Consider the following 26,452-nt stretch of genomic DNA (forward strand, 5'->3'; position numbering starts at 1 on the left):
CAGGAGTCCTGGGTTCTCTCCCCAGCTCTGGGAGGGGAGTGGGGTCCAGTGGTTAGAGCAGGGTGGGGCTGAGAGCCAGGTGTGACGAACCTGGACTGTTCTTAATGTGGTCTTTGAATGCTGAGCGGGGAGTGTTGGCTGGGAAGGTTGCAGGGGGGGTTGGCTAGGACGGTCTGCATTGGGGGATGGGAGATTGGCCTTGAGGGAGGATACCTGAACATGTAACATGAGAACCCAGGAAGTTTGGAGGCCAGGTGACACCTTTGCCCGGGAAACTGGACAAAGGCTGGGGGGAGGAGACGCCTGGGAGAGTGCGAGTTTCAGGAGCTGGCTGGTGGAATGGAGGGGAGCCCAGACGGGGCTCTGACCCCCAGTGGGGCTGTGGTGTCCCTGGGGCCCCCAGATGGACCTAATTGGGGGGGGGGTCCTGTTGTCTGTGCCTGCAAGACCTGCCTTGGACTGTGTTCCTGTCGTCTAAATAAACCTTCTGCTTTACTGGCTGAACGTTGGGGTGAATCGCAGGAAGCCGGGGGTGCAGGGCCTTGTGTCCCCCCCACACTCCGTGACACCAGGACTCCTGGGTTCTCTCCCCAGCCCTGCGAGGGGAGGGAGTGGGGGGCTAGTGAGTTAGAGCTGGGGGGGGCGGGGGCAGGACTCCTGGGTTCTCTCCCCAGCCCTGCGAGGGGAGGGAGTGGGGGCTAGTGAGTTAGAGCTGGGGGGGGGGCGGGGGCAGGACTCCTGGGTTCTCTCCCCAGCCCTGCGAGGGGAGGGAGTGGGGGCTAGTGAGTTAGAGCTGGGGGGGCGGGGGCAGGACTCCTGGGTTCTCTCCCCAGCCCTGCGAGGGGAGGGAGTGGGGGGCTAGTGAGTTAGAGCTGGGGGGCGGGGGCAGGACTCCTGGGTTCTCTCCCCAGCCCTGCGAGGGGAGGGAGTGGGGGGCTAGTGAGTTAGAGCTGGGGGGGCGGGGGCAGGACTCCTGGGTTCTCTCTCCAGCTCCGGGCATTGCGTATGACTCGTGCAAAGAAGCTGAACTTTGGCCGGCCCGCGGAAGTGTGTTGGGCGGTGACAGCTGCCGGGTTCTCCCTTTCCTCGGGCGGGGTGTGTACGGGGTGTGCGGGAACCGAAAGCAAAACCCCCGGAGCCTGTGACTCCGGCCGGCCCGGGGACAGTTCGGGGCGGCGATGGCGTCTGCCCTGGACGTGTCCAGCCTGGCCGAGGACCTGCTGTGCCCCATCTGCCTGTCCCTGTTCCGGGACCCCCGCATGCTGGAGTGCGGGCACAGCTTCTGCGCCGCCTGCCTGGAGCCCTGCGTCCCCACGGGGCAGCGCCGCGGGCTGTGCCCCGAGTGCCGGCGCCCCTTCGCCCTGCGCAGCGCGGCCACCAACTGGGCCCTGTGCAGCCTGGCGGAGAAAGCCCGGCTGCTGCGACTGGACGAGGGGGTCCAGCCGGGCGGGGGCGGGTCTGGCTGGTCCATCTGCCCGGAGCACGAGGAGCCCCTCAAACTCTTCTGCAGCCAGGACAAGGGGCCCATCTGCGTGATCTGCCGGGACCTGCCCCAGCACCGCGGCCACGACTTCCTGCCCGTCAAAAACGCCGTCCAGAAATATCAGGTGAGGGCCAGGACGCCTGGGTTCTCTGGGAGGGGAGTGGGGTCTAATGGTTGGAGCAGGAGGGCTGAGACCCAGGATGCCTGGGTTCCCTGAGAGGAGAGTGGGTGTAGTGGTTAGAGTGGGGGGGAGGGGGGAGCTGAGAGCCAGGATGCCTGGGTTCTCTGGGAGGGGAGTGGGGTCTAATGGTTGGAGCAGGAGGGCTGAGAGCCAGGACGCCTGGGTTCTCTGGGTTGGGAGTGGGGTCTAGTGGTTAGAGTGGGTGGGCTGAGAGCCAGGATGCCTGGGTTCTCTGGGGGTGGGAGTGGGGTCTAGTGGTTAGAGTGGGGGGGGCTGAGAGCCAGGACGCCTGGGTTCTCTGGGGTGGGAGTGGGGTCTAGTGGTTAGAGTGGGAGGGCTGAGACCCAGGATGCCTGGGTTCCCTGAGAGGAGAGTGGGGTGTAATGGTTAGAGCGGGGAGGCTGAGAGCCAGGACGCCTGGGTTCTCTGGGAGGGGAGTGGGGTCTAGTGATTGGAGGGGGGGGGCTGAGAGCCAGGACGCCTGGGTTCTCTGGGAGGGGAGTGGGGTCTAGTGATTGGAGTGGGGGGGGAGGGGCTGAGAGCCAGGATGCCTGGGTTCTCTGGGAGGGGAGTGGGGTCTAGTGATTGGAGTGGGGGGGGGGGGCTGAGAGCCAGGACGCCTGGGTTCTCTGGGAGGGGAGTGGGGTCTAATGGTTAGAGCTGGGGCGGGGGGAGGCTGGGAGCCAGGATGCCTGGGTTCTCTGGGGTGGGAGTGGGGTCTAGTGGTTAGAGTGGGAGGGCTGAGACCCAGGATGCCTGGGTTCCCTTAGAGGAGAGTGGGGTGTAGTGGTTAGAGCGGGGAGGCTGAGATCCAGGACGCCTGGGTTCTCTGGGAGGGGAGTGGAGTCTAGTGATTGGAGTGGGGGAGGGGCTGAGAGCCAGGATGCCTGGGTTCTCTGGGAGGGGAGTGGGGTCTAGTGGTTAGAACAGGGGGGCTGGGAGCCAGGGCTCCTATGTTCTCTGGGAGTGGGATCTACTGGGTTAGAAGATAGAGGCTGGAAGTCAGGACTTCTGGGTTCTATCCCCAGTTCTGGGAGGGGAATTTGGGGTCTAAGTAGGTCAAACTAGGCTGGGGGACACTTCCAGACTCTGTCCCCTGCACTGCTCCTGTCTCATTACATCCCCTGGGTGGCCAGTTCATTGAGGGGGGACTCCTTGCTGTGTCACTGGAGAATGGGTCTGAAATCAAGATGCAATTCAGTAAAGACACGTGCAATGTACTACACCGAGGAAGGAAAAAAATCAAATGCACGACTGCAAAACCAGGAACGACAGCAGTTCTGGGCGCTGCACTTCCGGAAAGATGTGGACAAACGAGAGAGAGCCCACAGGGGAGCAACAAAAATGATCAAAGGTTGAGAAAACCTGACCTGTGAGGAAGGGGTAAAAACTCCTCGCTGACGGGTGGGTTTCTCTGCTGCACAGGACAAGCTGAAGGCATCTCTCGTACCCCTGAAGGACAATCTGAATTCAGCCACTGAGGACCAGCGCCACCAGCAGGAGAACATAGCAGAGCTGGAGGTATTGCTAAGAGCCCCCTTGTATGGTTGAGATGGGGTCAGGCTTTAACCCACGTTTACGGTGTGGCCTCGCTGTCCCCTCCTAGTGGCTGGACCATGCACATAGGCCTAGGAGAGCGACGCCACGTACCTTAATGGTTCAAGCACTGGCAAGGAATTCAGGACACCTGGGTTCTATTCCTGGCTCGGCCACTGGATGACCTTGGGCCAGTCATTGCCCCAATCTGTGCCTCAGTTTCCCTACCCATCAGACAGGGATTATGACACTGACTTCCTTCGGAAACCCCCCTTTTGAAAAATCAGCCTTTCCCACCGGTCTGGTTTTGTGACCAGCGCTCGTTAACAAAGGGCCAGTAGCCAAGACTCAGGATTATGGAGCGGACACAGAGGTTGGCAGAGCCAGGAAAACTTGTCCAGGGCGGCTAGATCTGAGGATGAAAAGTGCTAGGTATTATTATTGTTAGGAATCCGTGACTGTCCCTAAGTTAACAGGCCCTGGCCCTTTAGCTCACCTTCCCTGCCAAACTTTTCCTGGTTTAGGAGACTTGTCGTGTCCAAACCCTGTTTCACACACAGTTTCGATTGTTCCAAATTTTTCTATAAAAAACATTTTGTCAAAAAAATTCCCATCTCGCTCCATTTCCCTCCCAGCCCCCCATGAGGTAAGGAAGTGCTGTACAGTTGGGGAAACTGAGGCACCGATCGTCCTGCTTCCCGCACACGCTCCGTGGTGGGTGATGTGTTTTGAACCTCCCGCTGGTTTCTCCGCCCTCTGCAGAGCTGCGCCCAAGACCTCTTGGGGTATATCGCCAAGGAGTTTGGAGTTCTCCATCAGATCCTGCAGGAGAAGGAGAAGGGCATGAAAGAGACCGTGGAGAGGCTGAAGGAGGAGAACCGGGTGGAGATGGAGGAGAGGCTGAGGGAGCTGGATGAAGAAGTGACCTTTCGTAACGAGACCCTGTCCAGGGCCCGGGCGGGGCTGGACACCTCAGATCACATAGCCTTCCTCAGGGTGAGGCGGGATTTCATCTGCCAGGAGATGGGAACAAGACGGGGAGGTGCTGCATGACGGAGCTATGGGATGGGAGATTGTGTAATGGGGCTGGGAGCCAGGACTCCTGGGTTCTATCCCCGGCTCCAGGACAGCAGTGGAGTCTAGTGGGTTAGAGCGGGGGGCGCTGGGAGCCAGGACTCCTGAGTTCTATCTCTGGCTCCAGGATGGCAGTGGGGTCTAGTGGGTTAGAGCGGGGGGCGCTGGGAGTCAGGACTCCTGGAGTCTCTGGGAGGGGAACAGGCTGTCGAGGCAGAAGCAGGTTAGGGGAGATGGGCAGGTGTATGATGCGAGGAACGTGCAGCAGAAGGGGTGTGGAGGGAAAGCAGCTGGGGACAGGTGGGGTTGGATGACGCAGGGGTGGGAATTGGGGCTGAGCACGGGGGGTGGGAAAGGACTGCCCCATAGGGCTGGTATCTCACCCACAAGGGGGCACGGCTTGTTACTGTGGTGGGTAGTTCCAGGGGCTAATTCTGTCACTTTCTCGCGCATCTAGGGCATCAAGGAGCTGATGAGAAGGTGAGTGTGTGTCTCCTCCCCCCACATGCACACTTCTTTTTAGGTCTACTCGGTCTGCGTGTTCCTCTCTTTGTGTTAGTGACACACACACACAATCGCACATGGAGTCACACTCACATCTGACCTCACACACAGAGATCTGTACACACACAACTGCACATGGAGTCACACACACATATTCCCTCACACAGAGATCTGTACACACACACACACACACACACACGGAGTCACACACACATATTCCCGCACACACAGAGATCCATATGTGCGCGCACACGCGAAGAGAGCCGTACGTACACCGAGGGAGAGGTGTGTGTACACACACACAGGTGGCTGGTTTAGTATATTTCTCCCTCCGTAGAGTCCGGGAGGATCAGTCGAGCCGCGGTGGGGAGGAGGAAGAGCACGGTGCAAGTGACGAAGGGTCCAGCGGCGATGATGATGATTGGATTGATGAAGATGAAGATGTGGCTAATGGCGAGGAGGAGGAGGGAGATGAAGATGAGGATGTGGCTAATAGCGAGGAGGAGGAGGGAGATGAAGATGAGGATAACGGCGAGGAGGAGGAGGGAGATGAAGATGACGATGGGGATATCGTTGCTGTGGACCCGGGTCTCGAGGAATTCAAAGACTCGCTAGACTTTGAGGCCTGGCAAGAAATGCTGGGGACCATCCAAGCAGGTCAGGCTGGTTTCTCACCCTTGTCCTTGTGACGGGTTGTCACCCCCGGGCTGCAGTCTGGGAGCCGTGGGAACGGCTGTGACCCTAACCACTTAACTGGGCTGGCCCTTCTCATGCGGCTCCGCTGGTGGCTCAGTCAGCCTCTCCAGGCCCTGTTATCACCCAGCACGACAGCGGGTGGTGCCACGCACCCCACTAAGCTACCTGAGTGCTTTACCTGAGCCCCTCAAGGACATACAGGAGACAAGAGCCAATTTCCCAGCTCCCCAGCCCTGCACCCTTGCTGGTGTATGAACCCAGAATGATACCGTCTTGCACTGCACGGGGATCTGTACAATGCAAGCTCATTAATATGGTTGCTTTCCCCTCGATGTCGGAAAGATATGCACAACAAGCCTGTGTCCACCAAGCTGAGATTTTCCCAGGCACTTCACATAAAGACACGCTGGTTAAGATAAAACCTTTAAACAAGTGCATTAACTACAGAAGGAGAGATTTTAAGGGATTATAAGTGACAGCGAACAGATCAAAGCAGATTACCTGGCAAATAAAGAAAAACGCAAGCTAAACGTATTATACTAGATCGATAGGATTTGAATTCGCCATATCTCACCCTGACTGACGGTACGAGCAGGCTTGCAGATTCTTAAGGCACAAGGCACACATCTGCCTGGCAGCCTCGGTTCCCCTCCCCCGTTCCAAGTCCTTTGTCTTCCAGAGCTTCTTTCCGGTGTTGAGTTGTGGGGGAGTGAAGACCAGTCGTGATGTCACTCCTCACCTCATATAGTCTCTCCACACGGCGGGAATCCCTTTGTTTCAAGCTAAGTTCCCAGCCCAGTTTCTGGCAAAATACAGGCACTAAACTGGAATTTAGTGTCATGTGGTCTGGTCACATGTCCTTGCTGGGGCTTGGCAGCCATTATTCATAGGCTGGCTGAAACGTTTGCAGGAAGGCTAAGTGCTTCCATGGTCCACTGTCTTTGTTGACGAGCCATCAGCACTGTCTAGCGTCTACATTGTTGTACCTGGAAGGCTAGTTGTGGGTGTGACCCAGAGTAAGCCCATTTGAAATACAGCTACACAGTCAATATTCAGATGCACAAATGATACAGGCTTAAAAATAGGATAATCATATTCAGCAAATCATAACTTTTTCATAGCCACCTCACATGACACATCTTGTACAAAATGCATCATTATTATGTCATAATCATGCCACTGTGATGAATGTGGGGTGCAGTGTCACCGTCCTATCTTTAGCAGACACTGGGGGGGGAGCCAAGACTCACCCCAGAGGTGGTTGCATCTCAGCGCTGGGCGAGCCATCCCCATGTGATGCCGCTGTGCGTCTGTTACCCAGCTGCCCCACCCCAGAGCTGGCTGCATCTCCGCAAGGTATCAATATCCAACTATTTTTCTTTTCTAGCCACTGTCCATGATGGGACTGAGGTCACACCTATCACGTGGAACTGACGACCACCTGGGGTGCATCTGTGCGGCCGATCCCAGCCCTCAGAGATTCGGAGCTGCCATATATTTGGAGGAGTTGATTTGGTGGAGGGTAAAGCCACCAGGATCCAGCCTCTCTAGCCTGCCAGTGTGAGGGACAAGCCATGGAAATGTACCCGGATTGCCCAGCAGGCAGGACACCGGCATTTCATTGGGTGTTGCACGAGTAGCTGATTCTATCGAGTCTTTGGACGATATTGACCTGGTTACGAGGACATTTTCAAAGTGTATGAATCAAATAAACCAGAGCTCAGAACAGAACCCAGGAGTCCTGGCTCCCAGCCCCCCCTGCTCTAACCACTAGCCCCCACTCCCCTCCCAGAGCTGGGGAGAGAACCAGGAGTCCTGGCTCCCAGGCTTCATGGCTTGTGGGGCAGTTTCAGGAAGGGGGGGTGGAGTTGTTTGCTCAGACTGTCCCCCCAAAATGATTTCACCATGACCCCCCACATTGCCTGCACAGCCAGGGCAGCGGCCAGAGCCAATCACAGAGGTGCACGGTCATGTCCAGCAGCCTGGAGAGGCGAGGGTTAATGGGGGGAGGGGAGAAAGCAGACTGGTGCTGAGTCAGGGCTGGGGGGGGCAGGCACCTCGCAGCCACAGGAGGAATCGCTGAGTCAGCAAAGGAGGCGGGTCCTGCTGCAGCTGCAGCCTGGCATCTTTGCACTGCAGCCGGCTCCAGTGCCTCTGGGCTTGGGGGCAGAGACAGGGCAGCCCAGCCCCCGGGAGAAGGGACGTCCCGGCCCAGCAGCGACCCGGCCCCCGGGAGAAGGGACGTCCCGGCCCAGCAGCGACCCGGCCCCCGGGAGAAGGGACGTCCCGGCCCAGCAGCGACCCGGCCCCCGGGAGAAGGGACGTCCCGGCCCAGCAGCGACCCGGCCCCCGGGAGAAGGGACGTCCCGGCCCAGCAGCGACCCGGCCCCCGGGAGAAGGGACGTCCCGGCCCAGCAGCGACCCGGCCCCCGGGAGAAGGGACGTCCCGGCCCAGCAGCATCCCGGCCCCCGGGAGAAGGGACGTCCCGGCCCAGCAGCGACCCGGCCCCCGGGAGAAGGGACGTCCCGGCCCAGCAGCGACCCGGCCCCCGGGAGAAGGGACGTCCCGGCCCAGCAGCGACCCGGCCCCCGGGAGAAGGGACGTCCCGGCCCGGCCCAGCAGCGACCCGGCCCCCGGGAGAAGGGACGTCCCGGCCCAGCAGCGACCCGGCCCCCAGGAGAAGGGACGTCCCGGCCCAGCAGCATCCCGGCCCCCGGGAGAAGGGACGTCCCGGCCCAGCAGCAACCCGGCCCCCGGGAGAAGGGACGTCCCGGCCCAGCAGCGACCCGGCCCCCGGGAGAAGGGACGTCCCGGCCCAGCAGCATCCCGGCCCCCGGGAGAAGGGACGTCCCGGCCCAGCAGCATCCCGGCCCCCGGGAGAAGGGACGTCCCGGCCCAGCAGCGACCCGGCCCCCGGGAGAAGGGACGTCCCGGCCCAGCAGCGACCCGGCCCCCGGGAGAAGGGACGTCCCGGCCCAGCAGCGACCCGGCCCCCGGGAGAAGGGACGTCCCGGCCCAGCAGCATCCCGGCCCCCGGGAGAAGGGACGTCCCGGCCCAGCAGCGACCCGGCCCCCGGGAGAAGGGACGTCCCGGCCCAGCAGCGACCCGGCCCCCGGGAGAAGGGACGTCCCGGCCCAGCAGCGACCCGGCCCCCGGGAGAAGGGACGTCCCGGCCCAGCAGCGACCCGGCCCCCGGGAGAAGGGACGTCCCGGCCCAGCAGCGACCCGGCCCCAAGGAGAAGGGACGTCCCGGCCCAGCAGCGACCCGGCCCCCAGGAGAAGGGACGTCCCGGCCCAGCAGCGACCCGGCCCCAAGGAGAAGGGACGTCCCGGCCCAGCAGCGACCCGGCCCCCGGGAGAAGGGACGTCCCGGCCCAGCAGCATCCCGGCCCCCGGGAGAAGGGACATCCAGGCCCAGCAGCGTCCCAGCCCCCGGGAGAAGGGACGTCCCAGCCCAGCAGCGTCCCGGCCCCTGGGAGAAGGGACGTCCCGGCCCAGCAGTGACCCGGCCCCCAGGAGAAGGGACGTCCTGGCCTAGCAGTGACCCGGCTCCCGGGAGAAGGGACGTCCAGGCCCAGCAACGTCCCAGCCCCTGGGAGAAGGGACGTCCCGGCCCAGCAGCGTTCAGGCCCCTAGGAGAAGGGACGTCCCCAGCCTGATGGCATCAGTCAGAGAAGTCTCCAGTTTCACGGAGGACCTGCTCTGCCCCATCTGCCTGTCCCTGTTCCGGGACCCCCGCATGCTGGAGTGCGGGCACAGCTTCTGCGCCACCTGCCTGGAGCCCTGCGTCCCCAAGGGGCAGCGCCGGGGGCTGTGCCCCGAGTGCCGGCGTCCCTTCGCCCTGCGCCGGGTGGCCCTCAACCGGGCCCTGTGCAGCCTGGCGGAGAAAGCCCGGCTGCTCAGACTGGACGAGGGGGCCCAGCCGGGCGGAGGAGGGAGTTGGTATTTCTGCGCGGAGCATGAGGAGCCCCTCAAACTCTTCTGCAGCCAGGACGAGGGGCCCGTGTGTGTGATCTGCCGGGACCTGCCCCAGCACCGCGGCCACGACTTCCTGCCCGTCAAAAACGCCGTCCAGAAATATCAGGTGAGGGCCAGGACACCTGGGGTCTCTGGGAGGGGAGTGTGGGGGCGGGAGCCAGGACACCTGGGTTCTCTGGGAGGGGAGTGGGATCTAGGGATTAGAGTGTGCAGGGGGAGATAAGAGGCAGGACGCCTGGGTTCTCTGGGAGGGGAGTTGGGGGGGGGCGGGAGCAGGGATGCCTGGGTTCTCTGGGAGGTGAGTGGGGTCTAGAGGTTGGCAGAGCATAGGGGTGGAACCAGGACTCCTGGGTTCTCTAGGCGGGGTCTAGTGGGTTCAATTCTACCCACCCCAGCCTTCCTCTGGCTGCTTCCCAGCCCAGCCTTTAATTCTGCCACTTCAAGCCCCGTGTGAACCCAGTGCCCCCATCCCCACATCAGAGCTTTCTGGGCTCCTCAGAGACAAGTCGAGACCCACATCAATGCTGATCACCACCAGCCACCTGTCAGTCCTGCCCCCACCCTGCACTTTGTCCCTCCCTGTCCCGCAACTGCAGGGGCTCCTCACCCCTCCCAGGCCTTGTGTTCGGGGGTGTGTGTGTGGACTGACCCATTGTTCATAGGGGGCGCAGGGAGTGGCTCATCAAGGGGGAGGGGGGGTGAAAAGGCCCATTGCTCTGAGTAGGGGAGTGGACTGGCCCATTGTTCATGATGGGAGAGGTGGATAGATTCACCGCTCATGGGGATGGGGGGGCTGGTTGGAGGTGGGAGCAGTCTGAACCATTGCTTCCAGGAGGGGGAGGAGTGGACTGATCCACTGCTAAGAGGGGAGTGGACTGACTGACCCCTTGTTCACAGGGTGGGGGTGGGGGGAGTGGACTGACCCATTGTTCACAGGAGGGGAGTAGAGTAGAGGGGAATGGAGTGACCCAAGCTAGGAGAGAGAGAGAGAGACAGAGCAGAGCACTCCATTGCTCACAGGAGAGGAAGGGGGAGTGGACTGACCCATTACTCACAGGAGGGAAAGAGGGGAGAGAGGACTGACCTATTGCTCGTCGTTGGAAGTGGACTGACCCATTGAGAGGGGAGTGAGAGCAGTCTGACCCATTGCTCCCAGTGGGGTGGGGGGAGTGGACTGACCCATTCCTGGAACTGTCAGGCTCTTTCTGCTCCCTCCTCCCCTACCTGAAAACTCCTCTTGGCTGCTGGGGGAGTGGGGCGGGGGAAGGTAGTACACTCTGCCTGTCACCTGCCTGTCACCTGCAGCAGCTCTGATTGGCTGCCCATCCCTGGGAGGCAGGGATTTGGGGAAGGGCAGCCAATGGGAAGGGCTGGGCAGGGCTGAAATTCCCAGGAGGGAGCTGGGACTGAAATCCCACTGCCGGGTGAGGAATCTCGATGGGGTGGCTCCAACTGGTGACCCCGGATCTCTGCTGCCCAGGAACAGCTCAAGGCCTCTCTGCAGCCCCTGGAGGAAGGTCTCAAGAGGCTGATGCGGAGCCGGTGCCGCCAGCAGGAGAACATAACAGAGCTGGAGGTAGGAGGCGGGATACCGGGCTAGATGGGCACATGGGCTTCATCCAGGGAGGGAGAGACTGCTGGGTTGTATCCCCAGCTCTGGGAGGGGAGTGGGGTCTAGTGGTCAGAGCAGGGAGGGTGGCTGGGAGCCAGGAATCCTGGGTTCTATCCTCAGCTCTGGACTAGGCCTTGGTGTAGAAGTGGGTCTGGTGCTGACGGCTCAGACGCCCACTCAAGTCTCCATCCTCCCCCCCCACTCCCGCCTCGCCTAGAGCTGCTCCGAGTCCCTGTTGGACCACATCTCGGGAGAGTTCGAAAAGATGCACCAGCTGCTGAGTCTGCGGGAGCTGGGCCTGAAGGAGGCGCTGGAGCGGCAGCGGAAGAAGAACCTGGCCCAGATGGAAGAGAAGCTCCAGGAGCTGAATGGGAAAGTGGCGTCCTGGACCGAGACCCTCTCCAGGGTACGCGTAGGGCTGGAGCGCAAGGACAACATCGGCTTCCTCAAGGTGAGGGGAAGGGCCAGACCTTGGTGGGGGGAGGGTTGGGAGGGGGCAGGGAAGGCTGGAGGGGGACAGAGCTAGAATGGGGGACAGGTTAGGGCTTTGGAGGGGGCAGGGGAGAAGAGCTGGGGTTTGGGTGCCAGCAGAGATGGGTCAATGGGGGTTGATAGGACCGCAAGGGAACAGAGATGGGGATGGGGACCAAAACTTGGTCCAGAGAGGAAATAATCATCCTATTGACTGGGGTGAGGCAGCAGTTATGGGGCTGAGGAGCAGAGTTTTGCCCATGGACAGAGGTCGGGGGAGGCGGAGGTAGCTCCTCTGGGGATTGACTCATTCCCATCCCTTTTCTCCTCTCATCCAGGATGCCAAGGAGCTGATGGAGAGGTGAGTATCTTTGGGTTTGTCCCCACGCCCAAAATTTCCATACGAAAGTTTGAGTTCATTGGTCACCTGCAGGGTTCAATCCAGGGTCCACTAGGCCTAGGAGCAGGGGCCGCTACAGTGTGAGTGACAGGAGTGAGTCCATCAAGCAGTGATAAGCTTTTCTCTCACATGAACCAGCGCCCGCTAAACTCCATCACTTGAGCTCCAGGAGTACCACCCTTACCTGGTAGCAATTGTAGGTTATTATCCTCTCATGAGCACACAGCGAGCTCTGAGCTCTACCCCTTGACATACGGGAGTAGCACCATTAACTAGTAGCTTTAGTAGGCTTTTGTCTCCTTCTGCAGGCCAGCTGACCACACACGCCAGACATTACACTTGAGCTAAAGCAGTAACACCGCTAGCTGGCAGCGGTACACAGGCCAGTATCCTCATGACACCATTGGTTGATAGTGGTAGGTAGGCAATTATCCTTGTGACCCCATTGGCTGGCAGCAGTAGGTAGGCCGTTATCCTTGAGACCCCATTGGCTGGTGGTGGTGGGTCAGCTGTTGCCTTCATGACCCCATTGGCTGATGGTGGTGGGTAGGGCTGTTGCCTTCATGACCCCATTGGTTGTTGGTGGTAGGCCCTTATCCTCGAAAACCACACTAGGGCCACTCACGCCAACCCACAAGCTTCTCCACAGAGTCCGTGCGGGGCAGGGAGTCCAGGGGAAGGAGGTGGAGAAGACAGACCAGGTGGAGGCAGAAGAGGAATTGAGAACCAGTGACGACGACACCGATGAATGTGAGAAAGAGGAGGAAGGGGAAGAGGACGAGGAAGATGAGGAACCTGAGGTGGAAGAGGAGGAAGAAGAGGAGAGGGCCGAGGAAGAAGAGTTTAAGGAAGAGGAAGACGATGGAGTGGTGCCTGTGGACCTGAACCTTGGGGAGTTTAAGGGACCTCTGCAGTTCTACGCCTGGAAGGAGCTACTGGGGATAGTCCACCCAGGTGAAGTGACCGTACTCGGCCTCTGTGCTGTGGGGAGCGGGGCGGGAGATCAGCAGGGGGCGCTGGAGGCTGAGGAGGAAGAGGCAAAGGAAGAGGAAGATGAAGGGGTGGTGCCGTTCCCATGATATTGCTTTGCATGCCCCCAGTGTTGGAAAAAGCATCCCCGACTCTGTTCCCTGCAGCACAGCACCCCCCTAGTACTGCTTTGGGGTATTGGGGTCAGCATTGACTGTGAGGGAAGAGCGCCCCCTACCGAACCCCCTACCATGCGCCCTACAACACAGCGCCCCCTAGTGCTCCCATGGGGCCAGCACTGACTTGGGGGAGAATATCTCTTTAATTGATGGGGAATCCCCCTCCCCTGCTGCCAATACGGGGCATATGAGACACAACCCAGCCATTAACCCCTTCCTCTCCCTCTCTCCTCCCGCAGTGCCAGCCTGCATCACCCTGGACTGCCATTCGGCCCACCCCAGCCTGGTCCTCATTGAGGAAGCCACCGGCGTCAAGTTCAGCCCGGGCCGGCGGTTCTGGCGCCGTAAGCCCCAGCGCTTCACGGCCAGCCCCTGTGTGGTGGGGCGGGAGGGCTGTGCGGGCGGCCGGCTCTACTGGGAGGTGCGGGTGGGCGACAATCCTGACTGGGTGGTGGGCGCTGCCCGGAGGTCCGTGAAACGCAAGAGACGTCTCAGCTTCCGGGCCAGGGAAGGGGTGTGGGCCATCGAGCGGCGAGGGGGGCAGTACCGGGCCCTGACGGACCCCCGCCTCACCCTGTCCGTCTGCGGGAGGCTGGAGAAGGTGGGGGTGTATCTGGACTTCGAAGGAGGCCAGTTGTCCTTCTACAACAGCTCCAGCTTGACCCATCTGCACACCTTCCAGGACTCCTTTGCGGAGGAGTTAGTTCCCTTCCTGAGCACCCAGTCCAGCGAGCCCCTCTCCATGTGGGACCTGGATCTCTGACACCCTTAGAGGGGAGAGGCTCCATGTCCCTTGCCCCATCGCCCTGGGCCAGCCAGTCCCCCGACCCTGGGGCCTGATCGGAGCCACCTTGGTGCCATGGCCAAGTTGCCCCACATCGCCCTCTGCTGATGTGCCTGAGTCCTACACCGGGACGGATTCTTCTCTACTCAGTTCCTGAGGCCCGAGTAGTCTTGGCTTATCCGCCAATGACAGGGGGCCAGTTAACAGCAGGATCAGTGATGATGGCTTCAGGAACCCTTCCACAGAACCCGCCAACATCCCACCACCTTGTTTTATCCAACCCAACAGCCCTGGGATTTGAACCCGCAACCTAGAACAAAGGCAATTTTGGCCGTAAGTCGGTGACATCCTGACTTATCCACTAGCTGGGGTGGTTCACACCAGCTGAACCTCTAGCTTGTTGTTGGTTCTTTGTTCTCAGCAGCCCCTGGGTGCATGGTCCGGCCATTTCCCTGGTGAGATGTAACCTTAAATAGGAAGCATTCAATGGCAATTAATTTGGTTTCCTTTGAGAACTGCTGGTTCATTCATCCCTTTGGTGCGCCACAGAGGTCAGAGCATCCGAGTTAAGAGTTTCAGACTTTCTGGGGCCGAATCTGATCACAGTTACAGCTGTGTAAAACCTGAGCAACTCCTGTGACATCCATGCACTTGCTCCTTGGTTGCGTACAGTTGTACATGTGGAGTAACTGACTTTGCCCAGTGTAAGTCAAGGGAACTATCTGGTCTCACTCTTCAGTTACACATTGGTGTAAATGTGGAGTAACCACACTGAAGTAATTATCACTACCCGTCAGTTACAGCAGTGTAAACTTGTGGTAACTACACTGAGGGCACTGGTGTTACTTCCCATTTACACGCTGGTGTAAACCCGGAGTAGCTCCATTGAAGTCAATGGCATTTCTCCCCAAGTTACACACGAGTGTAAAACTGGAGTAATTCCATCATAGTCACTGGCACTTCCTCCCAAGTTACTCCCTGGTGTAAATGTAGAGTAGCTCTACTGAATGTCACTGGAGTTACTCCCTTTACACCAAGGTAAATCCATTGAAGTTCATGGATTTACTCCTCAGATACATGAGCATACCTGGAATAATTCCACTGGGCTAATTGGAGTTACTCTGGATTTGCACCAGTAGAACACTGGTGCAGTCAGCAGAGTTACTTTGCAGTCACACCAACATAAATCCGTTGTGGTTCCTTGACTGGCTCCTCAATTACACCCCAGTGTAAACCTGGAGTAACCCTATTGGCCTTTCTGCAGGTATTCCTCAATTACATCCCAATAAATCCACTGAACTAAATCCATCCGTTTATTACTCCGTTACGCCGGTGGGAACCTGGAGTGATTGAACTGAGTCGACCTCTCTTACTCTGGGTTTACAAAGTGTAAATCTAGTGAAGCTGCTGGACTTACTTCACTTTAGGCTAGCATACTTCGAAAGTACACACTGCTGGCTGACGTGGAGTCACTCTGGGTTTACACGGGGGGTCCCTGAGATCAGACTCCAGCCCTGATTCCATGGACTCTGGAAGGGTCAGTCTGGATGTACACGTCAGACTCTGGATTCCTGATTATATAGGTTCAAGTCCCATATAGGATTATGCATCTTCTCGCCTTCCCTGGGGGAGAAACTGATCTCTCTGGCATCTGTCAGATGAGTAAAGCTATGAATCTGTGACATGCCCCCCCAAGCTGCCCAGCCCCTGAAGAAGGTGGGGGACCCCCCCTCCCAGCTCCCAGCCCCGTGGGCAGCGGGGGGACCATGGCAGCTGGTCAGCTGCTGCGAGTGGCAAGCCACCTCTCCAGCTCCTAGTCACCATGGGAGGTGGGGGGACTCCCCAGCTCCCAGCCACTGGGCAGGGGGGCCGCAGCTCCCAGCTGTTGCATGCAATGGGGCAAGGTGCTGGACCCTCCTCCCTCCCCATTTTGTCAGGGATGTTTTTAGTAAAAGTCAGGGACAGGTCACGGCTCCCCTGAATTTTTGTTTATGGCCCGTGACCTGTCCCCGACTTTTACTAAAAATATCCATGAGGAAATTGTACCCTCACGGATGAGCCGTTGCAGACTGCTGACGTGCCACTTTGAGTGAGTTGTGAGGTTCCCGGGGGAAATGGGTCTCCCGCCGTCTCTTGGCAATGAACGCTGAAGATGTTCTGGGCTGGAAGTTAACGGTGCCAGATCCCCGCTTGGTACGACCGGGCGGAGCTCAGTTGCATCCAGCGCTGACTTGCACCATTCGGGGTTCTGGCTCCATGGGCCGCAACGGAGCAACGTCCGAATGACACTAGCTGCGGATCTAGCCCAGGGAGGGCTGCCGCTGTGCGCTCTTGACCTCGCAGACTGACTGGATACAGAGGCGGGAACGTCTCTTCCTAGGAAATCAGGGCCAAGTGAAGCCCTCGTGTAAGTGGCTTGAACTCCATTGAATCCAGGGTTGTTCACCACCAGCAGGGAATTTGGCCTGGAATCTGTCATGTGTTGCAACACGTAGCAAGACATACCCACATGGCCTAAGGCGAAATGAACAAAGAGACTCTCGCGCCTTCTGTTAGTTGCCCTTCAACCTGATTTCCTGGCAAAGAGGTCATGTCAGAGAAACTCGGTATCGTTTTTTTATGAGTGCCCCGGTTAGGTAAATAAAGGTTACTGTGTTGACATAATACACTCAAAGGAAAGTTGGCATCACATATGGATGGCATTTGACTTAGCCCTGCACGACATCCCAAGTCAAGAATTAGCCCTAGGCGAAAACCAATGCAGCCCACATCCAATGGCTTAAAAACTGGCTTGCTGATAGATCCCCCAAAGTAATTTTTGCTGGGAATTGTCATCTAATAGGGGTGTTTCTAGTGGGATTCCCCAGGGACCAATGCTAGGTAATATCTGTGTCAATTGAGCTGGAAAAAAACCATAAATCAGGGGTGGGGAAACTACAGCTCGAGGTGCAGGGTCAGGGCTGCACCACACGACTCCCAGAAGCCACAGCATGGCCCCACTCCTGCTACTATCTGCTCCAGTGGCCTCCTCCAGCACGCCAATGGGACCTGCACGGCCAGTGCCTGCGTGTAAGAGCCGGAGAAGGGACATGCCGCTGCTTCCGGGAGCCGCTTGAGGTAAGTGCCGCTGGGAGCCTGCACCCCAGAGCGTCTCCCCACACCCCAACCCCCTGCCCCAGCCTGATCCCCTTCCCTCCCTACAAACCCCTCGGGCCCAGCCCAGAGCACCCTCCTGCACCCCAAACTCCTCATCCCCAGCCCCACCCGAGAGCCCGCACCCCAAGCCAGTCCTCACCCCCCCGCCCCGCTCACCCACTCCAGCCCAGAGCCCCCTCCCGCACCCTGAACTCCTCATTTCTGGCCCCACCCCACAGCCTGCACCCCCTGTCAGAGCCCTCACCCCCTCCCGCACCTCCAGCCCCAATTTTGTGAGCATTCATTGCCCGCCATACAATTTCTATTCCCAGATGTGGCCAAACAGTTTGCCCACCCTGGGCTACAGTGTAGCTCAGCAAAAAAACACACACACACACACACACACACACACACACACACACACACACACACACACACACACACACTTCCCTCCAGCACTCCCACAGCCTTCTGCCAGCTCAGGACAATACCGAGCCTCATGTGTCAAAAGTCTTCTGACTGCAGTATGAAAAGAGACAAATTGGTTACTTTATTCAAGCAACATTACCAAGTTACAGTGGGCCAGGCAGATGGCATGGGGAGGCCAGGCCAGGAGGGATCCCAGCGGCGGGAGAGGTGGAAGATGTGGGGAGCACAGGATGGGGTGGGGATCCCGGCGGCGGGAGAGGTGGGAGATGTGGGGAGCACGGGGCGGGGTGGGGATCCCGGCAGTGGGAGAGATGGGCGATGTGGGGAGCACAGGCCGGAATGGGGATCCCAGCGGCGGGAGAGGTGGGAGATGTGGGGAGCACAGGGTGGGGTGGGGATCCCGGCGGCGGGAGAGGTGGGCGATGTGGGGAGCGCAGGGTGGGGTGGGGATCCTGGCAGCGGGAGAGGTGGGAGATGTGGGGAGCGCAGGCCGGAATGGGGATCCCAGCAGTGGGAGAGGTGGGAGATGTGGGGAGTACAGGGCAGGGTGGGGATCCCGGCAGTGGGAGAGGTGGGCGATGTGGGGAGCTCAGGGTGGGGTGGGGATCCCCGCAGTGGGAGAGGTAGGCGATGTGGGGAGCGCAGGGTGGGGTGGGGATCCCCGCAGTGGGAGAGGTGAGAGATGTGGGGAGCGCAGGCCGGAATGGGGATCCCAGCAGTGGGAGAGATGGGAGATGTGGGGAGAACAGGCCGGAATGGGGATCCCAGGAGTGGGAGAGGTGGGAGATGTGGGGAGCGCAGGGCGGGGTGGGGATCCCGGCAGCGGGAGAGGTGGGAGATGTGGGGAGCGCAGGGTGGGGTGGGGATCCCAGCAGTGGGAGAGGTGGGAGATGTGGGGAGCGCAGGGCAGGGTGGGGATCCCGGCAGTGGGAGACGTGGGCGATGTGGGGAGCTCAGGGTGGGGTGGGGATCCCCGCAGTGGGAGAGGTGGGCGATGTGGGGAACGCAGGGTGGGGTGGGGATCCCCGCAGTGGGAGAGGTGAGAGATGTGGGGCAGGCCGGAATGGGGATCCCAGCAGTGGGAGATGTGGGAGATGTGGGGAGAACAGGCCGGAATGGGGATCCCAGCAGTGGGAGAGGTGGGAGATGTGGGGAGCGCAGGGCGGGGTGGGGATCCCCGCAGTGGGAGGAGAGGGTAGGCAGACAGATTCCAGTCTCCAAGAGAGCTGGTGAGTTTTAGGGCAACTGGGTTTAGAGGCTGCGGGGGGAGGGAAGTGGGGGAGGGGAACAGGTTTGCTTTAACTTCTGGAGGTGAAGGATTTGGGGGAGTCGCCCACTTAGGAGCCTGCCTCGGTTTCCCCAATGGCCTCCGCTCAACGGTCACTGTTTGCTGTAATTGTAACGCTCGATGGCGTAGCAGATTAAGGCGACCAGCTCCCAGTATTCCTCGAAGGAGATGAGCTGATTCTTGTCTGTATCCAGTTTCTTCAACAGGTCCTTCCCCGCCTCTGTGCTTTGCACATCCTGAAACACCAGGGAGACATGGCAAAGCCGCGGTGCGGGAAGCAGTTGGCCAATGAAGGCTGCTACTGGTGAGGGGGAGTGTGTTGTGGTGGCCCCTGCTGGAGGGAATCACACCTGCTGTGTGCATGTGTGTTGCTGAGCTTCAAGCGAGAGGCAGAGGTGGATAAAGGAGGGGTGAATTAAGAATTAAAGGGCATCATCAGAGCTGGTGGCAGGAAAGGGGGAGCCCAGGTCCAGGCTAGCAGGGGGCTGCAGGTGAGGATAGAGGGGCACTGACAGAGCTGGGGTGAGGGAGCCCAGGGCTGGGATAGCAGCAGGGGGCTGCGGGTCGGGAGTGAGGGGCACCGGCAGAGCCCCCTTTGCCATCAGTGAGCAGTTGGCAATTGCTGGTGCCTTGGGGTGCGAGTAGGGTGACCAGATGCCAAAGATGAAATATTGGGACGCCGGGGGGTGGGGCAAAAAAAAAAAAGGACCAGAGCGCGCCCCCGCCCCACCGTAACCCTCTGCAGCCGCTGGCTGCGCCCCCCGGCTCTGCAATCAGAGATGCCCTAAAAACCAGCCTCCCTCCCGGCACGGGCTTGTCCCGCCTCCGCACACAAAGGCTGGTGCAGGAGGCAAAGTCCCGGGGGGTGGGGCCGGGAAGGCCGCAGGAGCAAGGGGCAGCGAGAACCCACCTGGGGCCGGGAGAGCCCCGCAAAGGAGGCACAGACCCGCCCTTCCCCACCCTGTAGCTGCCATGAGCTCAGTGAACAAACCGGAGCGCTTCCCCCTTGGTGTGTGTGGGACTGCCGAGCCGAGCCGCTTCCTTCTTCCCCCGCCGCCTCCGCTCCACTCACGGGCGGGAGGTTTCGGGTTACAGCGCCCGCACCCCGGACCCCCCACAGCCGCCGCGCCAAGAGAGAGGCGCAGACTCGGCGCAACTGCCCGACCCTCCTCCCTCCATCCCCCCTCCGCACATCCCTCCTCCGCTGGCCTCCGGGCACAGCTGCTGCACCGCACCACCCTCTTAATCTTCATGGCGGCCGCGCCACACACGCTGGTGTCCGGCCTCCCTCCAGCGCGTGCGCCGCCACCACACAGCTGATCGGCGTGCAAGCAGCGTGCGTGGGGAAGAGGCGGGGCCAGGGCGGGGATTTGGGGAGCTATCCAATGGGGGGAAGGAGGGGGCGGAGTCGGGGGTGGGTGGGCGCGAGCCGGAGCTTCTTTGTGCAGTGTCCTGACGAAACATCGGTCGGGACGTGGGACAAACAAGGAAATATCGGGACAGTCCCATAAAATCGGGACGTCTGGTCGCCCCGGGTGCGAGTCGCCGGGTCTCACCGTGAGCTGATGGCTCAGCTCGTTGTTGAGCAACTTCTGGAAAGCCGCCTGGTCCAGCGCCTGGGCTCCGCCTTTGTCCTTGGCGTATTTGTAGAAGCTGCCCACGATGGCATGGAGGCCTTTCTCCAGCTCAGAGTCCTTCCCAGCCGTCTCGGCCGGCTTCCTTCCACCTGCAAAGCAAAGGCAGATGTCGCCTTTAGGGTCCCACCAGCCCCAGAGACCTCAGCCAGGGGCCCATGTCTTGGCCTTGCTGGGGAATATCTGCTTGTGCAACAGTGCCCTCTGCTGGAGATAGCCAGACACACTCAAGTATAGGATAGATAGATTAGATTAGCTAGAGGGGGTGTCTGGGATAGATAGATAGATATAGATAATCAGTAGTTCACAGTCAAGCTGGAAGGCATATTGAGTGGAGGCCCCCAGGAATCTGTTCTGGGTCTGGTTCTGTTCAATATCTTCATCAATGATCTGGATAATGGCACAGAGATCACACTTGTAAAGTTTGCGGACAATACCAAGCTGGGAGGGGTTGCAAGTGCTTTGGAGGATAGGATTAAAATTCAAAATGATCTGGACAAACTGGAGAAATGGTCTGAAATTCAGTGAGGACAAATGCAAAGTACTTCACTTGGGAACATGGGAAATGACTGTCTAGGAAGGAGAACTGCGGAAAGGGATCTGGGGTCACAGTGGACCACAAGCTAAATATGAGTCAACAGTGTAACACTGTTGCTAAAAAAAGAGAACATCATTCTAGGCTGTATTAGCAGGAGTGTTGTAAGCAAGACATGAGAAATAATTCTTCCACTCTACTGAGGATAGGACAAGAAGCAACGGGCTTAAATTGCAGCAAGGGAGGTTTAGGTTGGACATTAGGAGAAACTTCCTGTCTGTCAGGGTGGCTAAGCACCGGAACAAATTATCTAGGGAGGTTGTGGGTGGGGATCCCGGCAGCGGGAGAGGCGGGAGATATGGGGAGCACAGGTCGGAATGGGGATCCCGACAGCGGGACAGGTGGGCGATGTGGGGAGCGCAGGGCAGGGTGGGGATCCCCGCAGTAGGAGAGGTGGGCGATGTGGGGAGCGCAGGGCGGGGTGGAGATCCTGGCAGCGGGAGAGGTGAAAGATGTGGGGAGCGCAGGGCGGGGTGGGGATCCCGGCAACGGGAGAGGTGAGAGATGTGGGGAGCGCAGGACAGGGTGGGGATCCCGGCAGCGGGAGAGGTGAGAGATGTGGGGAGTGCCGGGCGGGGTGGGGATCCTGGCAGCGGGAGAGGTGGGAGATGTGGGGAGCGCAGGGCGGGGTGGGGATCCCGGCAGCGGGAGAGGTGAGAGATGTGGGGAGCGCAGGTGGGGTGGGGATCCTGGCAGCGGGAGAGGTGAGAGATGTGGGGAGTGCAGGGCGGGGTGGGGATCCCGGCAGCGGGAGAGGTGGGAGATGTGGGGAGTGCAGGGCGGGGTGGGGATCCCCGCAGTGGGAGAGGTGGGAGATGTGGGGAGCGCAGTGTGGGGTGGGGATGCCCGCAGTGGGAGGAGGGGGTAGGCAGACAGATTCCAGTCTCTGAGAAAGCTGGTGAATTTTAGGGCAACTGGGTTTAGAGGCTGCGGGGGGAGGGAAGTGGAGGAGGGGGACAGGTTTGCTTTAACTTCTGGAGGTGAAGGATTTGGGGGAGTCGCCCACTTAGGAACCTGCCTCGGTTTCCCCACTGTCCTCCACTGAACTCTTACGTTTGCTGTAATTGTTACACTGGATGGTTTGGCAGACGAAAGCGACCAGCTTCCAGTATTCCTCGAAGGAGATGCCCTTCTTGTCTGCATACCTCTTCAACAGGTCCTTCCCCGCCTCTGTGCTCTGCACTTCCTGAAACACAAGGGAGGCATGGCAAAGCCGCGGTGTGGGAAGCAGCTGGCCAGTGAAGGCTGCTACTGGTGGGGGGCAGAGGGGGAGATGGCTCCTGCTGGAGGGAATCACACCTGCTACATGGGGATGTGTGTGTGTGTGTGTGTGTTTGTGTTGCTGAGCTACAAGCTAGAGGCAGAGGTGGATAAAGGAGGGGTGAATTAAGGGGCATCATCAGAGCCGGTGGCAGGAAAGGGGGAGCCCAGGGCTGGGCTAGCAGGGGCTGCAGGTCAGGACCGAGGGGCACCGGCAGGGCTGTGGTAGCAGGGGGTTGTGGTCGGGAGTGTGGGGCACCAACAGAGCTGGGGTGAGGGAGCCCAGGGCTGGGATAGCAGCAGGGGGCTATGGGTCGGGTTTGAGAGGCACTGGCAGAGCTGGGTGGGGGAGCCCAAGGCTGGGGCAGCAGGGGGCTGCGGGTCGGGAGTGAGGGGCACCGCCAGAGCCCCCTTTGCCATCAGTGAGCAGTTGGCAATTGCTGGTGCCTTGGGGTGCGAGTCGCCGGGTCTCACCGTGAGCTGATGGCTCAGCTCGTTGTTGAGCAACTTCTGGAAAGCCGCCTGGTCCAGCACCTGGGCTCCGGGCGGGCCCTTGGCGTATTTGTAGAAGCTGCCCACGATGGCATGGAGGCCTTTCTCCAGCTCAGAGTCTTTCCCAGCCATCTTGGCTGGCTTCCTTCCACCTGCAAAGCAAAGGCAGACGCCGCCTTTAGGGTCCCACCAGCCCCAGAGACCTCAGCCAGGGGCCCATGTCTTAGCCTTGCTCGGGAATAGCTGCTTATGCAATATTGACCTCTGCTGGAGATAGCCAGACCTGCTCAACTGTAGGATAGATAGATAGATAGAGGGGGTGTTTGGGGCTAGGTAGATAGGTAGAGTGGGTGTTTGGGGATGTGTAGATAGATTAGATAATCAGTGGTTCACAATCAAGATGAAAGGGCATATTGAGTGGAGGCCTCCAGGAATCTGTTCTGGATCTGGTTCTGTTCAATATCTTCATCAATGATCTGGATAATGGCACAGAGATCACACTTGTAAAGTATGTGGACAATACTAAGCTGGGAGGAGTTGCAAGTGCTTTGGAGGATAGGATTAAAATTGAAAATGATCTGGACAAACTGGAGAAATGGTCTGAAATTCAGTGAGGACAAATGCAAAGTACTTCACTTGGAAACATGGGAAATGACTGCCTAGGAAGGAGTACTGCGGAAGGGGTTCTGGGGTCACAGTGGACCACAAACTAAATATGAGTCAACAGTGTAACACTGTTGCAAAAAAAAGAGATCATCATTTTGGGATGTATTAGCAGGAGTGTCATAAGGAAGACCCGAGAAGTAATTCTTCCACTCTACTCTGCGCTGATTAGGCCTCAGCTGGAGTATTGTGTCCAATTCTGGGCGCCACGCTTTGGGAAAGATGTGGACAAACTGGAGAAAGTCCAGAGAAGAGCAACAAAAATGATGAAAGGTCTAGAAAACATGACCTATGAGGGAAAATTGAAAACACTGGGTTTGTTTAGTCTGGAGACAAGAAGACTGAGGAGGGACATGATAACAGTCTTCGAGTATGTAAAAAGTTGTTGTAAAGAGGAAGGTGATAAATTGTTCTCCTTAACCTCTGAGGCCAGGACAAGAAGCAATGGACTTAAATTGCAGCAAGGGAGGTTCAGGTTGGACATTAGGCAAAACTTCCTAACAGTCAGAGTGGTGAAGCACTGGAATAAATTGCCTAGGTAGGTTGTGGAATCTCCATCACTGGGGATTTTAAAGAGCAGGTCAAACACCTGTCACGGATGGTCTAGATAATACTTAGTCCTGCCCCAGTGCAGGGGACCTGGGCTAGGCGATCTCTCTAGTCCTACAGTTCTACAACTCTATGGTCACTAAGTCAAGGATTCGGAGCTGTGCACAGGAAGTGAGGAGATCAGTCACCCTTTCTCTAGCTTTTTCTCCACTCTTCTGAAAATCTCCACACTCTTTAAAAACATGGATTGAAAAAGCCTCAAAAGCACCGTGCGCTGCATTGGACTGGTGGGCGCCATGAGAGGGCAGTGAAGACAAGGGCTGAGATGAGATTAGGACCCACCTCTGCAGCCTCCCGCAAGTCCTGTGCTCCAACCCCCAGGTCCCTCCCCTGTCCCTGAGCTAGGAATAGGAGCTAGGGAGTCCTGGCTCCCAGCCCCATTGCTTTAATCCCCTAGACCCCATTCCCCTCCCAGAGCTGGGGATAGAACCCAGGAGTCCTGGCTCCCAACCTTCCCTGCTCTAACCCCCGAATTATTGCATCTTCTTGCTCTAAGAGTCTCTCCAACCCCCAACCTGAGTGGCAGGGAGGAACCTACCTCCACAGGATGACAGCCCGCAGCCTCGTTCTCGTCTCTCTCTGTCGGGCCCTGCACCGGGGCAGTCAGTTAATGTCGCCTTGCTTCTGGCTCTCATTCAAGTCCAGCCTCTTGTTAGGCAACCAGTCCCACTTGCATGGAAAACCACTCCCCATCTCCTGAGCCCGAGCGCTGGACGACTGCTGGCGTCTCTCCCAGCCAGAGATAACACCGGCGCTGACTCATTAGAGCACCTGGGGAGCCGGAGTTTGAACTTTGTTTGCCCCTCACAGGTCTCTACCCTTCGCCTCAACGGCGCGTCCCACGGCAGGGTGGCCTTTGGCAGTGCCACTAGGGGGCGCCACTCGGGACGTGGCAGAGGGAGGCTTTGAACCCTTTGCCTTGCGGCTGCCGACGCACAAGGCTCTGCCCGTGTCAGTGAATAGAGGGGTCCTCCTCGCACTGCAGCAGTAGAAGGTTCCTGGGGGGCTCCCAGTGGCCACCGCTCGCTTCTCTTTCCAGCTGCTGGGAACTCATTGTGCCTTTTTCCACTAGGTGAAGGAGCCCTCAGCTAGCAGAGATGCTCTCCCACTCTTGGACCAGAGATCTTCTCCCACTGTAGGGAGCTGTAGACCATGATCAAGCCACCTCTTAACCTTCTCTTGGGTCAACCAAACAGACTGAGCGCCTCCATCTTCCAGACCTCGAATCATTCTTCATAGAATCATAGACATGTCGGGCTAGAAGGGCCCTCGAGACGTCACCCTTTAACCTTTCCCCCTAAGTCAGGTTTTCTCCACCTTTGATCATTTTCGTTGCTCCCCTCTGGACTCTCTCCGACTTGGCCATCTCTTTCCTAGAGGGTGACGTCCAGAACTGGACACTGTTGGGCGCATGAGGCAGGGGACGGAGTCACACGTCTACCCACTTTAGGCTGCATCAAATTTTGCCCAGGCTATTAGACAGATGAGGTGGGGGAGGCCATATATTTTACTGGACAGCAACAGAAGATGACCTCCCACACCTGGTCTCTCAGGTAGAATTATGGTCGTGTCTGGACATGCATTGATGCCAGATGAATAATGACAGACGAGATGAAATAGGTAAATAGGCCTGTTACCACACTCCGGGTCACGGAGAAACCTTTCCACCTTCCATGACAGTCATGGCCTCGCACGATCTCCTGGTCTGATCCTTCGGTCCCATCCTTCAGCTTCCGGTCTGGCGCTTTGCCAGTTTTGGGCCCACGTTCCCTTGGATTCTTGTGCCGTTTCACATTCCCCATTGTTCAGCTTTTCTCCGATTAGCATTTAGCACAGGACGCACTGCTTTTCACATAGCCCATGGAATACATCTACACACGTTTCAGTTATCTAACGTCTACTGTTTTCTGTGCCGAGTTATCCCGGGCGCCCTGTTTCTCAGCCTTCCCAGCAAAGGGGTTTTTATTTATTATTATGTTTGTGTACCTGTTACTTCCATCTTCCAGCACGACACATTGCTCATCACAACAGCACTAATAGCATCCTAAGTCAGCAATTTGATATCAAAGAAGAATTGGCAAAAACACTCTGGTGTTTCCTTATCTCTACTCACTATTACACCTTATCAAAAATGTAACGATCAACTCTCTTCCTTCCTTAGAATTCAGCGAACCTTCATTGTTCTTACAGGATACGTACGTTTCCCCGTTCGACCCTTTAATCTATTAGAAGGGGGGTTTGGAGCGCACAGTGTCATTTTTTAATAGCAACATTTCTTTATCTTCTGCAAACGCAGCTTTGTCAGGGACTTTTTGTTTCTGAGTCCAAAACCTGCCTTTGTTTATTGCCAAATCTTGTCAGTGGTTTTCTTTTGCTGTTACAAATTCTGAGGGCCTTTGGGCTTTAGTTGTCCCCCAACACCATACTCCAGCTGAGGTCTCCCCCAGGTTGAGCAGAGCAGGACAGTTACGTCTGTAA

General features: G+C 58.4%; 2 protein-coding genes across 2 annotated transcripts; one reads left to right on the top strand and one right to left on the bottom strand.

Annotated features, from left to right (window-relative positions):
• The first annotated feature begins 961 nt into the window (after window positions 1-961).
• On the top strand, window positions 962-15,173 carry LOC103306775 (nuclear factor 7, brain-like). The gene is made up of 11 exons (XM_024112360.3): window positions 962-1,607; window positions 3,090-3,185; window positions 3,963-4,196; window positions 4,732-4,754; window positions 5,116-5,435; window positions 9,019-9,560; window positions 10,935-11,030; window positions 11,284-11,517; window positions 11,876-11,898; window positions 12,587-12,891; window positions 13,325-15,173. Exons 1-11 carry the CDS (start codon window positions 1,179-1,181, stop codon window positions 13,846-13,848), a joined length of 2,826 nt encoding a protein of 941 aa, XP_023968128.2. The 5' UTR covers window positions 962-1,178; the 3' UTR covers window positions 13,849-15,173.
• A 2,358-nt stretch (window positions 15,174-17,531) lies between these two features.
• Window positions 17,532-24,668, bottom strand: LOC135974692 (uncharacterized). The gene is made up of 5 exons (XM_065563141.1): window positions 24,513-24,668; window positions 22,685-22,854; window positions 22,004-22,136; window positions 20,278-20,447; window positions 17,532-18,957 (listed from the first exon to the last, which is right to left on the bottom strand). Exons 1-5 carry the CDS (start codon window positions 24,607-24,609, stop codon window positions 18,814-18,816), a joined length of 714 nt encoding a protein of 237 aa, XP_065419213.1. The 5' UTR covers window positions 24,610-24,668; the 3' UTR covers window positions 17,532-18,813.
• Between the last annotated feature and the right edge of the window lie 1,784 nt (window positions 24,669-26,452).

The sequence above is a fragment of the Chrysemys picta genome, chromosome 12, assembly GCF_011386835.1.
Source record: "Chrysemys picta bellii isolate R12L10 chromosome 12, ASM1138683v2, whole genome shotgun sequence".
In the NCBI taxonomy this organism is placed as follows: domain Eukaryota; kingdom Metazoa; phylum Chordata; order Testudines; family Emydidae; genus Chrysemys; species Chrysemys picta.